This window comes from Ochotona princeps, chromosome 11, assembly GCF_030435755.1.
Source record: "Ochotona princeps isolate mOchPri1 chromosome 11, mOchPri1.hap1, whole genome shotgun sequence".
Classification (NCBI taxonomy): domain Eukaryota; kingdom Metazoa; phylum Chordata; class Mammalia; order Lagomorpha; family Ochotonidae; genus Ochotona; species Ochotona princeps.
In genome coordinates, this window is record NC_080842.1 from 7,244,008 (window position 1) to 7,259,014 (window position 15,007).

At 43.1% G+C, this 15,007-nt stretch overlaps 1 protein-coding gene across 4 annotated transcripts in view; it reads right to left on the bottom strand.

Annotated features, from left to right (window-relative positions):
- Positions 1 to 15,007, bottom strand: part of KAT6A (lysine acetyltransferase 6A) — a 108,111-nt gene that overhangs the window by 32,111 nt on the left and 60,993 nt on the right. For 3 of the 4 annotated variants that reach the window (XM_058669797.1, XM_004592722.2, XM_058669799.1), the window contains 3 exons: positions 12,746 to 12,881; positions 11,249 to 11,565; positions 9,566 to 9,684 (listed from right to left, as the gene is read on the bottom strand). In XM_058669797.1, the coding sequence (XP_058525780.1) occupies positions 9,566 to 9,684; positions 11,249 to 11,565; positions 12,746 to 12,881 (572 nt within the window). The remainder of the gene's footprint in view (positions 1 to 9,565; positions 9,685 to 11,248; positions 11,566 to 12,745; positions 12,882 to 15,007) is intronic. The other variant, XM_058669798.1, reaches the window with a different exon arrangement.

Genomic DNA, 15,007 nt, shown 5'->3' on the forward strand with positions numbered 1-15,007 from the left:
TTTGGAATTCTAGAGTCCTGGCTCCAACCTGGACCAGCCCTGGCCATTGTGGTTACTTAGGGAGTGAATTAGCAGATGGAAGATCTCGCAACCTCCCTCCACCTCTCATTCTCCCTGTCAATCTTTTAAAAAATAAATGCACATGATCTAAGGTAACAACTTCAGTTATGACCTTGGTGGTTTCCACTGCCACAATGTGTCCTAACAGCACAATCTGCTACTCAGTGCTCTATCCACAAGTTTATCAAAGCTCTTCTTTGCAGATTTCACAAGATTCCCAACTCCAGCATGAGCTCTCCTCCAACCAGAGAAAACCCTCTTCCTATTCTCCTACACTGAAAATCAACTATTCAGAACCACATGCTGGGGGACCTACTTGGTTGTACCCCCTCCTTCAACCCCAACTCCCAGCCCAAAACTGCATTTCTTCTATTCTATAGTAAATCTTTCTTAAAAGATTTGCCTTGATGTTGGTTCTAGCCACTTCTTAATCTATGACTATTACTTCTATGATCTTCTGATGACTACATTTTCTTATTCATGTTCCCCCCACCCCGAGTCATTACCATTACAGTATTACAGCAAATACAACTATGGGCAGTAGGGGAGAGGGTGGTTCATGTCCTGGCTTGTCTACTTCTGATCCAGCTCCCTGATAATATGCCTGGGAAGGCAGCAGAGCAGGGCTCTGTACCTAGACGGGAAACTTGCAAGAAGCTCCAGGCTCCGGGTTCAGCTCCAATTGCTGTGCTCATTTGGGGAGTGAACCAAGGGTTGGAAGAGGTCTCTGCAAATCTGTCGAATAAGTAAGTAAACCTTTTAAAAATATTTCAGTAGTTCCCCAAGAGTGTGTGTGAGCCTTACTTAACTACCCTAAGGAGCTACTTCATCTACAAGATACAACTTCTTAATAAGGAGCACAGTATCTAGATAACCTGATCACTTTCCAACTTCATCTCTGCTGAACTCCAGCCAGCCCAACTACCTGCAGCTCTAAGAACCCAAAAGATCACTCATATCTGCAATGATTTCTTCCTCTTATCCAAGATGAACTGGCTGCTTAGACAGCCTCCTCCCCTATGGAGTCTTCATGAGGGGCCTTTCTGCTCACCTTCACAGCATCTCATTCTAGCTTCACCAGAACATGATGCCACAAATGAGCAATTAAGAGCTAAGGCTCTAGAATCAGGGTGCCTGGGTTCAAACACTCGACAATCATTAACTCTAGGTAAGATAATCCTAAGGCTTCAATTTCCTCATATGTAAAATGAGACAAAAGTAATTAGTAATATTATGAAATGCAAAGAAAACCTGCTTACTGTCATAGTAGCAGATATAAAGTAAAAAAGTACCTAACACTAACCACATGTCTATAAATAGCTCAGCTGGAGGAAAAGGCACACTGTCCATGCCTCTGTACATTTTTACAACCTATAGCTAAGACAGGAAGTTGAAACTCACATGGAGGCAGACTCCTACATGAATGACACACCACTCAGAATGCTCTGCAAATATCAACTTTTAACCCTATCAACAAACTTTAAAAATATTTATTTATTTATTTCTTTGTTTGTTTATTTATTTATTTATTTATTTTTATTTGGAAGGTAGATTTACAGAGGAGAGTGAGAAATCTTTCATCTGCTGATTAACTCCCCAAACAGCTGCAAAGGCTGGAGCTGAGCTGCTTCAAAGCCAGGAGCTTCTTTCAGGTCTCACACATGAGTGCAGGGGTCCAAGGACTTGAGTCATCCTTTGCTGTTTTCACAGTTCATAAACAGTGCGCTGGATAGGAAGAGCAACAGCCAGGACTAGAACCAGTGTCCATATGGGACACGAGACACAGATAAAGGATTAGTGTGTTGAGGCACCCACGCCAGTCCCCGGACAAATGTTTTTCTAAAACAAGAATTGATGTATTTGAAAGGCAAAGTAAGAGAAAGAGAGAGGGAGTAAAGGAGTGATGGGTGGATCCCCAAATGGACCCAACTGTTAGAGCTGGGCTTGTCTGAAACCAGGAACCAGATGAGGCTCTTTGAACCCTACATGGGCATTGGGCTGTGTACTGGCTGCTCCACTTTCCACCCAGCTCCTGCTTGTGGTCTGGGAAGACAGCCCAGAGATTTGGGATCCTGCACTCATGTGGGAGACCTGGAAAAAAATCTCCTGGCTCCTTGCTTCAGATTGGATCAGCTCCAGCCGTTGTGGCCATTTGGGGAGTGAATCGGTGGGATGGAAGGTCTTTCTGTCTTTCCTTTTCTCTGTAACTCTGCCTTTCCAATAAAAATAATAAACCTTTAAAAAATATTTTTATTGGAAAGTCAGAGCTACAGAGAAAAGGCGAGGTAGAGAGATCCTCCATCTGTTGGCCCAATTCCCAAAGAGTTGCAATAGCTGGAGCTGAGATGATCTAAAGCCAGAAGCTTCTGGATCTCCCACATGGGCACATGGGCACATGGGCCACCAGAAGTGAGCTGGCTCAGCAGTGGAGCAGTAGGCACATGAACCGGCACCAAGATGGGATGCAGTACTGGAGGTAGAGGCCCAGCCTATCACACACTATTTTTAAAGTCCAAGGGATATATTAAAATTACAGCACACCAAAACTAATGTCTTCTGTTGTCTTTCAAAGCCCTCCACAATATAGCCCTGTATTAGTAATTTGATTTACTTTTTTTTTTTTACCATGGCCATCCTGTTTTCTCTAACTATGTAGGCACCCCTTGATTTACAAGGGGCAACATTAGCTGAAACTCCTTCATGTCACAATTAAGATCAAATCTATCACACATTTCCGGTATGCAAACGTTCCTATAAAAACAGCGCCATGAAAAGCAAGGACTATCTCAACAAGGGTACTTCATTAAAACATGCCTAGTTTGGTGCAAGATTTTTTTGAAATCCATGAACAAATCTTCCATGCTATGTATTTCCTATGAGAGGCATGAAGACGCTGGGTATTTTGAAAACTCTATGCGCAGGTATCATCTCTCCACTGTGAACCACACAGGGTAGTCCTCAAGCACGTGCTAATCTGATGACAACAAGGACAGATTACTGCGTTAGCAGTAATCATTTCTTCCTCAAAGATGAAGCGAGTGCCTAATCCTAAGAAGTCTTGAATCCTGCTTCTCCTAGGGTCATTTCCAATCACTACAATTCTGACCCGTCACACCAGACACCAGTTGGCACTCCATCATTGCTCGCTGTTTCCCTTCCCATGTACTATTCTCTATTCACACTAAACGCAGGGTTAATGACTTAGCTGCCACTGTAACTCTTACAGAGCAATGTAGGATGTGGTGTTAAAGTCACCAAACCCAAAAACACAAAGACTAAGTTTCAATTCCAGCTTGGCTTTATTGATATACTTTACATATATTACTATTATATAACATAAATATACCATAACTAGTAGACTATGTAACATTACTTGAGGAAAGTCGTCCAATGGTATATACAAAGGGCTGTTTTCTATATAAATGCGATGGAATAGCTCCTATTCCAGAGGGCTAGTAAAGCTGTTAAATTAACTTGCTCTTTTTTTTTTTTTAAAGATGTATTTTATTTTTATTACAAAGTCAGACATACTGAGAAGAGGAGAGACAGAGAGGAAGTGGAGCTGCCGGGACCAGAACCAGCAGCCATATGGGATCAAGGCGAGGACCTTAGCCACTAGGCCACGCCGCCAAGCCCAACTTGCTCTTATTTAATAATTGTGTAACTATGTGCAAAACAGAGAAAATTCCAGTAGCCCATATGTTTCAAAAAATGTTCTTCAGAGCATACAAAATTCAACTGAAGCCTTTAAAATCATAAAGTGTTAAAGTTAACAGGACAATAAGTGCCCTTGGTTGGTGTTTATTATAAGAACTATTCTATATATTTCAAGAAGATTATCGTGCTTTAATGAATGAGCAGAATGCAAACACTTCTGCTACCTATATATACAATGTAATCCTTCCAAAAACCCAAGATCCTTCACAGATCCTAACTGGTACTGGGAAACCTGGAGAGCTACATGCAGGAAAATGAAACCGGATCCTGACCTCTGGCTCTCTACCAAAGTGAACTCAAAACAAAGACTTAAATATTAAGATCTGAAACGAGGTAAAAGCTACTAGAAGAAAATACCCATAGACACCCCAGGACACTGCTCTAGGCAAAGATTCCTTACACTAGATCCCAAAAGCACAGACACAAAAAAGCAAAACTATATTCAGTAAAAGAAACCACCAAGGAGGCAAAGAGAACCAGAACAGAAATGGAGAACATACTTTGCAAACTCTTCATCTGAGAGGGACTGATATCCAGAAACTCATGTCAACAGCAATAAATCAATAAACAAACCAGTTTTAAAATATACAAGTGATCTAAAGAGATACCTTTCAAAAGATGACAGACGGCCAAAAAGTATATGAAGAAGACATTCCCAACATCCACAATTCCCAGGGAGGTACAAATCAAAACCACAATGAAATCCATCTCTCTTCAGTCAGAGAGGCCAACCCCAAGAAGACAGAGCAGTAAGTGGGGATGCGAAGGTAAAGCAGCACCATCATCACTACGTTACACAGTGCAGAGTCCTCAAAACACTTAAACCACTTGTATGAGCCAGCAATACCCACACTGGCTCTACAAGGCAAAGGAAACTTGTCTGCTCAAAGGAGCTCACTCCCACGCTTATAGCAGTACTGCTCACAAGTAAGCATACATAATCAATCCAGGGGTCTGATGACTGAATGAGTGGATGGATGGATGGATGGATGGATGGATGGATGGATGGATGGATGAAGAAAATGTGGTTCTGTAAATACATACCTTGGACTACTACTACTGTCATTTATGGCAATAGGCATTTGGACATCATGTTAAATGAAATAAACCCGCTACAGAAAGATACATATTGCATGTTTTCATGTGGAAGCTAAAAAAACAACAGTTGATTTCACAGAATACAACGGTGGTTACCTTAGAGTAGACTGAGAAAGGACTGGGGGAGACACAAATTGGTTACTGGATAAAGAAACAGAGATGTGGGGCTGGTGCTATGGTGTGAAGCTGGCATTTCACATGGGTGCTGGTTCATGTCCTGGCTGCCCCAGCCCTGATCCAGCTTCTTAACGTGCCCAGGAAAAGCAGCAGCAGGTGGCGCAATGGGATGCCAGTCCCAGTGGGAGCTGGAGCTGTGAGGTAAGAAGAACCTATTGCACCACCACACAACCCCCTGCCCTCAGTCGGATTTCATGTGACTGCTTTTCACTGTACTCTAGTTAATGAACTTCAGCTTCTTCAACATATCAACTTCTTGCATGCCTCAAGAGATTTACATAGTCTTCCTGTGCCTGGAACATTACTCTTTGTAGCTCTCTGCCTTGTTTACTTCTTACTCATCTTTCAGAAATTGCTTATTCCTCAAAAAAATGCCTCCCTCCTCATACACCCTCCAACCACAAACCGCAGCAATCTGGATCAGGAGGTCCATGTTATAAACTCACCGTGCTCTTACTTCCAGCCTATGACCTAAAGCTCTATTTTTGCTTGTCTGTCTCACTTATGAAACTGGAAGTTTCACGAATGCAGAGTTACGCTTTTTTGGTAATCCCAAAGCTCTAGTAACGTGCTAGCACTGTGACATAATGGGTAAAGCTGCTGCCTACAGCACTGGCATCCTGTATTGGAATCAGTTCAAGTCCAGGCTATTTCACTGCCAATATAAGTCTCTGCTCATGTGTCTGCAAAGCAGCAGAGGATGGGCCAAGTGCTTGGGACCCTGCATGCATTTGGGAGACCTGGAAGAGCTCCTGGCTTTGCACTGGCCCAGCTCTGGTCATTGGAGCCCTTAGGGAGTGAACCAGCAGACGGAAAATTTCAGGTCTCCGTAAACCCTCTAGCTCTACAACTCTGCCTTTCAAACAGATACATCTTAAAAAATAAAGAGGAGGAGGGAGGGAGGCAGGGAGGAAAGAAGGATGGACGAACGGACGGACAAAGCCAGGCACATGAATGTTAAATGAGAAGTGGGTGCTATGGAATGACAGAGTAAGCAGGTGCTCAGCATGCCCAAATCCAGACTGCTGGTTGGAGTCACCAGCTGCTCTTTTGATCCAGTTTCCTGCTAATGCAGCCTGGGACGCAACAGGTGATGGCTTAAGTACCTGAGCATCTGCTACGCATGTGGAGGACCTGGATGGAGTTCCAGACTTCTGGTTGTAGACGCTTGCGGAGTGAACCAGCAGATAGAAGATGTTTCTTCTACCACTTATCTATGTTGGGTGTGTGTTGGTTTTTCAATTAGATGAAAACAAATTTTAAAAATGAATGACCCTTGTGGAATTATCTCTACCATCAGAATTTTAATGCACAACTAATTAAACTATAAACTGGTGCCAGCAAAATGGCACAATAGGCTAACCCTCTGCCTGCAGTGCTAGCAATCCATATGGGTGCCAGTTTATATTTCGGCTGCTTACTTGCGATCCAACTCTCTGCTTACGGTTTGGGAAAGCAGCAGAGAAAGTTTAACATCTTGGGCCCCTGCACCCATGTGGCAAACCCAGAAGACCTTTGGCTCGTGGATTCAGATTAGCTCTGGCAAGTGAACCAGTGGATGGCAGATCTCTTCTCTTTCTGTCTTTCCTTCTCTCTTAAGTGTGCCTTTCAAATAAAAATAAATAAATCTTTTTTTAAAAGGCACAAATTAACTTTTCAGTATTTAGCTGTTTACTCCTTGGTGCCAGTAATAAATATGGATAATCACAAATTTCATAACATGCCAGAAGAAATATACAGTTAGCCCAATTCTTGTCCATATAAATCTACTTCATCTGCATCAGGCCTTAGCAGTGACAGCACCCCTCATAGCGCTGATCACCTTTTACTCCATGCTCCTGTTATTTCAATAACTGCCCCATGCTGCTATGCTAAAAATCTAATGAAACAATTATTAAGCGAGACTTTACTATATTCCAAGTACTCAGAACCCAAGAATGATCAAAATGAAAATCCTGTATTCAATACACTTATATTCTGGAAATAAAGTTTAAACTGTGGCAAAAAGTCTGCAGAAGAAGCAAGCAGGTAAAGAGAAAAGCAAGATATGATGGGAGGCTGGCACCATAGTACAGCACGCTAAGTGTCCCCCTGTGGTGTCAGCATCCCATACAGGCGCTGGTTCAAGTCCTGGTGGCTCCACTTCTGAGCCAGCTTCCTGTATTGGCCTGGCAAAGCAGTAAAAGATGGTTCAAGGGATTGGGTCCCTGATACAAAGGAGATCCCGAAGAAGCTTCTGGCTTCAAATTAGCTCAGTGCTGACCCTCATGGCCATTTGGGGGAGGGAAACAGAGAACTAAAGCTCTCTGTATCTCTCTCCTTTGCAAATGTATCTTTCAAATAAAAATAAATAAATCTTTTACACACATAAAAAAAGATACGATGGGAGTAAAAATGTGCTATCTTAGCTTAAGAGTCAGGAAAGGCCTCTGCTGACATGCTGTGCCCAGAGATCTGTGTGGGGATGTAGAAGGCAGAAGGCACACCAGACACAGACAGGGAGGACAGGCACCAAGACCTGGGGCCAGGGTGTGCTCCAAATGAAGGCTCCCAGGAGGGCAGCCAACAAGTAAAGTGGGCACCATACCACACAGATCTTTGGAGACAAGGCCTAAGACTTCTTTTCCAAGCAGATGGAAAAAACATGGGAGTTTTTCTGAGAGGAATGCTACAATCCAACTTAATTCAGAAATAGCTGCTCTGGGTTCTGTGTAAGACTAGAGCTTAGACGTGATGGGCAAAAGAAGCAGGGCAATTAATCTGAAAAATGTTACAACAGCCCAAATCAGCAACGATGTGGCTTGAAGTGGTAAGAAGCAGTCACATTTCAGATATGCTCTGAAGGCAAAGCCATTAGAGTTTGCTGAAGGAATGAACATGGAGTATCAGAGAGAGGGAGGGAGAGAGCGAAAGAGGGTGAGAGGGGGAAAGAGAGAGAGAAAGTAAGTCTTTGGGTCAAGCAGAGAACAGCCATTTACTTTTCTCCACTAAAGGGACGAAGATCTAGGACTAGAGTTGTAGGAGTAAACAACTTGTTATGTCCAGAAGCAAATACAAATGACAGACACAAGTAAAAATGATACAGAATCCACTCCCTGCATGATCTGGGAACAACTTCAGAATCAAAATAAATACGAAGACCACTAAGTCTAAATAAAATAAATACAACCAAAGAGAACCATTTCTTCCCTTCAGCAAAATGACAATCAATACATATATAAAAACAATGTAAACATATATAAAAAATAAGTGTACCCAAGATACTAAACAATAGAAAATAATTTTACAGTTAAGTAATACAGCAGAATGCTGCCTCAATCAATCCAAGGCTGCAGAACCCGCAATGAAAAGCCCCACGTTATCTGCCTCCTGACAGGACGCACTGAGGATGACCTGTGGGCACCAGAGAACATGCCGCAAGCCCGGGGAAGAGGTGTCTAGCCCAGTGGTTAAGACACCCACGTCCCTACAGGGAGTGCCTGGCTCCTCCTGATGCTGGCTCCTGATTCAGCTGTGACAATGCAGCCACTGGGGGCAGTGGTGACGGCTCAAGGAACTGAATCCCTACCACCCACATGGAAGGTCTCCACGGAGGCCTAGGCTCCTGGCTTCAGTAACTGCTGACTGATGACACAAATCCATCCAACTCAAAGTTAGTATTTTGTTAAATGATAATATGGCAGAATACTGAGTAGATGCTTATTGAATACTTACACTGCTGTTCCACCCCCCAAAGTACTAACATAACGACAGACAGAAACAGTCTATTCACTGATGAGTCTTTTAATCAAAGAATTTGATTGACCTAACTTGAACTCTCACCCTGTCACAGTAACAGAGCTCAACGTGGCTCACATAGTGAGTTGTTGATGGCAAACAAGGAACAGGAAAAACATAAAAACAATCAAGAAGAATCAATACAGCTCCGAGAAACTTTCCAATCTCCTTACTGTTCTTGATCCTAAACCACTGACATGCACAGTTGAGCACATTTTCCTTCAAGTCCTTCTGCTGATAGCGGACACTACCACACCCCTCGAGAGATGCCGCAGTGAGTCCTCTCTGACCTCTCTGAGTTGCTCACGGTGCTTGTTACTGACAAGTCTCTCCCAGTCTACACCTTAGGAATGATTCTGCAGGCACTCTGCATGTACATTTATATTTTCCTGTGTATCGCAATGGATTAAGACAAAAGCTTTGAACAAACAGCTCCTGAATTAATGAATACAGGAGTTTACTACTCACAAACTTATTTTTCATTTGCCTTTTGGTTAAATCCCAATTTCTTCACTCAGTAAGACAGGTAATAAGAGAAGCTTATTTAACGGTATGTCAAAGCAACATGTTTATCTGAAAAAGCAAAGAAGCTACGGGTCTAAAAGGAAAACTATAGCCAAAGAGGTACACACACCCCAAAACCACACCTCTTCTCAGAACATACAGATGAACTGCTGTTGCTTCACCCCTCATCATTAGGAGCGACCTGACAACCCACGGCAGCACCCAACCTTACCTGCAGAGCTTGTTCCTGGATATCACGGAACAATTCCATGTCCTTCTCGGTCATGATCTCCTGGCTCCCAAAGAGCCGCTCCTCGCTCTCCGGTTTGCCATCCCAGCCATCCTGATTGTCTGCACACACACAGAGCAGGCTGGTATGTTACTTGTACTTTCCTTAGTGGAATAATGAACTAGGAAAACTTCTGAAGCCTTCATTTTAAATTGAAGACCTTAACCGCCCCCCCACACACGATAGCATTTAAAAGCCCTCCTAGAAACAGATTATTAATAATGAATATTTGCATATAAATTCACGTTCTTGTGAAAACTCTGCACTATCTTAAAGCTCCCTAAAAGTATGACAGACCCAACTTTCAACTTGTTACAAGATCACATTCTAACAGGCAGAAAAGAAGAAGCCCAAGAAGCATAGTCTATTTCCCATGGCTGAAGACAACACTGCTGACGGCCGAGAGTCCAGGCTGAGCAGACCAGTCACTGTCAGCTCTTGTCACACGCCGTGTTCTGTGCTCAGCACCAAGAGCAAAAGGCAATATTCCCAAATGGAAGCTCAAGCTGAATGCAAAGGTGGCTTGACGCCGTAAGTCCGATGCCCCCTAGTGCAGGACACTGATGCCTACAGGCACAGGTCTAGCACAGCACTTGGTAGCACTGTGTAAAATGACGCACAAATTGGTGTGTGAACTCATACAATGGCTTATCCTGCTATAGCAAAAGCAGAAACTAGCTTAATACTAGTTCTCAAACATGCTACACATTTGCCTTAACAATTTTTTTCTGAAAATTTCTAGTAGATTTTTCTAATCTCTAATACAAGTGGGTAAGTCAAAAACGTCTTTTATTAGGAAATGCTTTGAGATTTTTTCCTTCTAAGACCAACTAAAACTGACTACAAATTTTCTCAGACAAGCTCAACCCTGGAGCTTACCTACAGCCCAATGGCTAAGGAGACAAGAGAAGTCTTAAATTCTTAAGAGTAATGAACCGAGTGCCACTTTGAACTCTCCTGCTCTGGACCAATCACCCGGCACTGCGAGCAGCAGCAAGCAGGGCAGTGAACGCCCTCAGGGCCCAGCGGGTCCTGCTGGAGCTGGTGAGTCACACTGCCACACTGCTCCCCATGAGACTGCTCCACTTCCGAGTCAGCTCCTCCACATTTAGGGCTCAGCAACTAGGCTCTTTCAGTCTTAAATATCTGTCTAACTAATCAAATTCTCCTTTAACTTGAATTGCCTGCTACACTATTAAGCCCCCTCCAGATGTTTTACACATTCAAGCCTAGGGGACTTGCCAGAAACACAGCAAATACACTGTCACAGTTCATTTCTCCCTAACTCTTACCCCAACACACTCTGTGAAAACTTAACAAAAATGTCTGCCAAGATCTGAAGCAGAAAACTCAGTGCTTCATCACATTTAAATACATTCCAGATAACAGCACCTTACCCAGCTCCAATCTCTCCAATTCCTTCCTGGAATAAGGCAAGCAACCAGCAGGGGATTACAACACTTGCCTCTAAATCACTGCCACAGTTACCAATTAGTGTCATCTACAAATATACCTTTAATGCACATAGCCTATTACTACTATTTTTTTATAATAAAATGTCATCTGTTTTAGATTGTGAGTGCTTTTCCAAAGAATACATTTTTGAAAACTGTATCAAACTGTCACCTGCGGGCCATTCTGAAGTGCTCGATTTCCTGCTGCCCTTTCTCCTGATTCTGTATTGCTCCGAGTAATCTACCACCTCCCCCCGGGGCTTCCGCCCGTCGGGGGAGGGGGTGAAGAATTTGGTAAGGCCATCGATGAGCCCTTTGGTTTTCTTGTTGAACTTGAGGGGCGCATTGCTCTCTCTGCAGAAGTCCAAGCCATCTATCCGCTCTAGATAGCCTTCTTCTGAGGATGACGCAGACTGGCCGGAGAGAGTGAGTTTACGTTTCCGTCCCCTTCCAGGGCCAGTTCGAACCTTGCTGAAGGGACCTTTTGACCTAAACAATCAAAACAGAGAAAAAATTTAATGATTAAAAAAAAAAAAGACATTTATAACGCTTCCACTTAATCAGTAACATATCACTTAAAAATAATCTATAGCTTTACACATACACATAAAGAATGTTCTATAAATAAAAAACCAGATATAAAACAGAATATTGTCAGGAAGATTTGTTTCAGTAAACAAACCCTAGGTTATAAATCAAAAGACACTTTCTGATTCACAATCCTGCTGTAAGCTGTGCATCTCAGGCCAACCGCACAGCCTCCAGGTGCCCAGACCTCCCCAGGAAGACAACAGTCCAAGCCGAGAGGCCCCAAGTTTGGCCAGGAGTGAGGCTGGCAAGGCTGTGATTTCTGCACCGACTCAGGAGGCACTCTACACACCTGCCCAGAGTGAGGGATCCAAGGAGCACTAGACAGCCCCAACCCCGGTTCTGTGTATTTCTGACTGTTACTTCCTACTCGTCAGGTCAGTTACACTATTTTCAAGATCGGCTTACGTACAGAGAACATAAATGAATAGCATTTTTGAGAATAAAGAGGTTTACAGGCCTGGAGACATTTTATATAGCATCAAAGATGAAGTCTAGACAGGTATTAACACAGAAGAACTAGCTACTGAATCCTGCGCCATCTCCTCCAGACACAGCCTAGTTTCCTAGTCCACAATTTCTGATTTCTGCTAACAGATTAAAACATTCCAATTATTTTATATCACGAGAACACAAAAGTGGAATTTGGTTATCATGTAAGAAGAACGCTTCCATTGATCTGTATATCTAATAATACAAACAACAGACACTGGATCAGGAGAAGAACCTGAGAAATGCTACTAAAACATAATTTGCATTTCCTGTTTTTATATAAGAGAAGCACTGTAAGACAAAGGCTCAGAATTAGACTTTAGTGCAAGGTTCAGTGGGTTTTAATCCCAGTTCCACCTTAACTAAATAATCTTGCCCAAGTTAACTTCTTAGACCTTGATAAGAGCAGGGCCTGTACTTCATTGAGCTGCTGCCCAGGAGCACTGAGCACAGCACCTGGCACTTTCTATAGGGCTTGGTCAGTGCTACAAGAAAACACTGATCGCAGAACAATGAGAACAAACAAGTTCTCCATGATAGAGAGAACCCTATCCTTTTCTCCCCTCACCTTGCCACAAGAACAACTTACACCGTGTTTTGTTTCTTTAACCTGTTTTTTGGACGTCCTATTGGATTAGCATAGCGCCGTTTTATCTGTGCTGCCTTCTTTTGTAGAAGTTTCCGTCCTTTTTTCCTAGGCCGACATATTTGACATATCCACATGCCTATGAATGAATAAAATTTCAAATAAAAGTGCAGCAGAAATCAGTACATTGAATGATTTCATGCAGTCTAACTCAGGATCTTAGCTTCCCACAAAAATATTTATTAAAACACACACACACAATTGCACAACATGTGCCCTCTAGCACACATGGATAAAGGCCACTAACATTAGGTTGGCAAGCTCTGCTTGGGAAGGGCGCTGTGGCGCCAGGGTTCAGGTGCTGCTTGGGACACCTGTGTCCCACGGCAGAGCACCAGCTTGTGTCCCAGTTATTCCGCTTCCAGTGCAGCTTCTGCTCATTTGTCCAGGGAGCAGTCAATGATGTGGGTTCCTGCCACCAACATTAGAGACCCAGAGAGTCCCTGGTTCCTGTCTCTGGCCTAGTCTACCTCTGGCCATTGCAAGCATTTAGGGAGTGAACCAGCAGATGAAAGACCAAGCTCTCTTTCTTTTTTTTTTTTCCACTTTATCAAATAAACAGATCTTATAAAAAAATCTCCGTTTTAGGGCCAGGTCCTGAGCCTAGAGAATTGGGATGCTGGATAGGATGCAGGACTCCAGGAGCTGGATTCCTGCCACCCACATGAGTGACCTGGATCAATTTCCTGCTCCCAGCTCTGGCCCCTGCCGGCATGGGCATTTGTGGAATGCATCAGTGTAGGAAAGTTTGCTCTCTACCTCCAAACAAGTAAGTAATAAAAAAAAAAAAAGAAAGAAAGAAAGAAATCATTACTCCAGAGAGTAATGTTTGATTCTACTTTAGGGGGAGAAAAATGTAAGATAAATTGAAATACTTCATAATGCCAAAATCAAGCATTCAAAAATAATGGAAGTATGTCAAAGGGACACAGATGTTAATGTGAAAAGTTCCCAACAGTCAAATATGGAATGACAATCTAAGCTAAATAAATAAATAAAAAAAAGCAAGCAAGCAATGAGCCCAATGCAAAGCAAAGCAAAGGATGGCTGAAAGCCTTGGGGCCCTGCACCCATGTGGGAGACCTGGAGGAGGTTAGTCTAGCTCCAATCCTGGCCATTTGGGGATCTTTCTCTGTCTCTCCTTTTCTTTGTAAATCTGCTTTTGCAATGAAAATAAGTGAACCTTAAAAATATATATGTGAGCAATGAATGTTAAGCCCTGGATAAATATCTGTAAGTCCATATGGCATCAAACTACTTAAAGCAAAAATACACAAGAAAAAGGATTAGGTCTCCCTTATAGCAGAATTCCAATGAACATACTTCAAGGGAAAGAGAAAATCACCTGTATGGAAACATCTCAATAATAACAGGTGCACAGGGTCCAACACTGTGGCACAGCACGTTAAGCCACCACCTCTGATGCCAGCATCCCAGCTTGGCCTGGTTCAGGCCTGGTCAATGTAGCCATATCGAGGAGTGAGAACAAGCAGGTGGAAGATCTATTTCCCCACCCCTCTCTGCTACTTTGCCTTTCAAATAAACAAATCTTTAAAAAAGAAAAAGAAACACAGGGTCACTATGGTCATATAGCTGGCTAACCTCTGCCTGTGGCACAGGCATTCCATATGGGCGCTGATTTGAGTCCCAGCTGCTTCACTTTCAAGGCAGCTCTCTGCTTATGGCTGGGAAAAGCAGCAGAGGATGGTTCAAGTCCTTAGACCCCTGTGTCCATGTGGGAGACCTGGAGGAAGCTCCTGGCTCCTGGCTTTGGATTGGTTCAGTTCTGGCTGCTGCAGCCAATTGAAAGGTGAATACGCTGATAGTAGACCTCTCTCTGTCTCTCCTTCTCTCTTTAATTCTGCCTTTCGAATAAAAAATACTGTTTTTACAAATCACAGATACTAAAGTTAGCTGGTGATGGGAAGAAAGAGTAAGCTGGGATGTCTGTTAGGTTTCCTCACTGTCATCAACGATCAACGCTAACAGCACCAGCCAAGTGGCCTACCACTATCACACATCCCTGTTGTGAGGCACAGCACTGGTGTGGCATGGTCAAAGTCAAGAGCCTCTAAGCATGGAACAGCCACAGACAAACCTCAATTGAGAGGCTTCTTATGACGTAACTGACCAGCATTCCTCAAAAGTGTCAAGGCCAGCAGCAATGATGAAGTCTGCTGGAGCAAACAAAGGTAGTCATGTGGC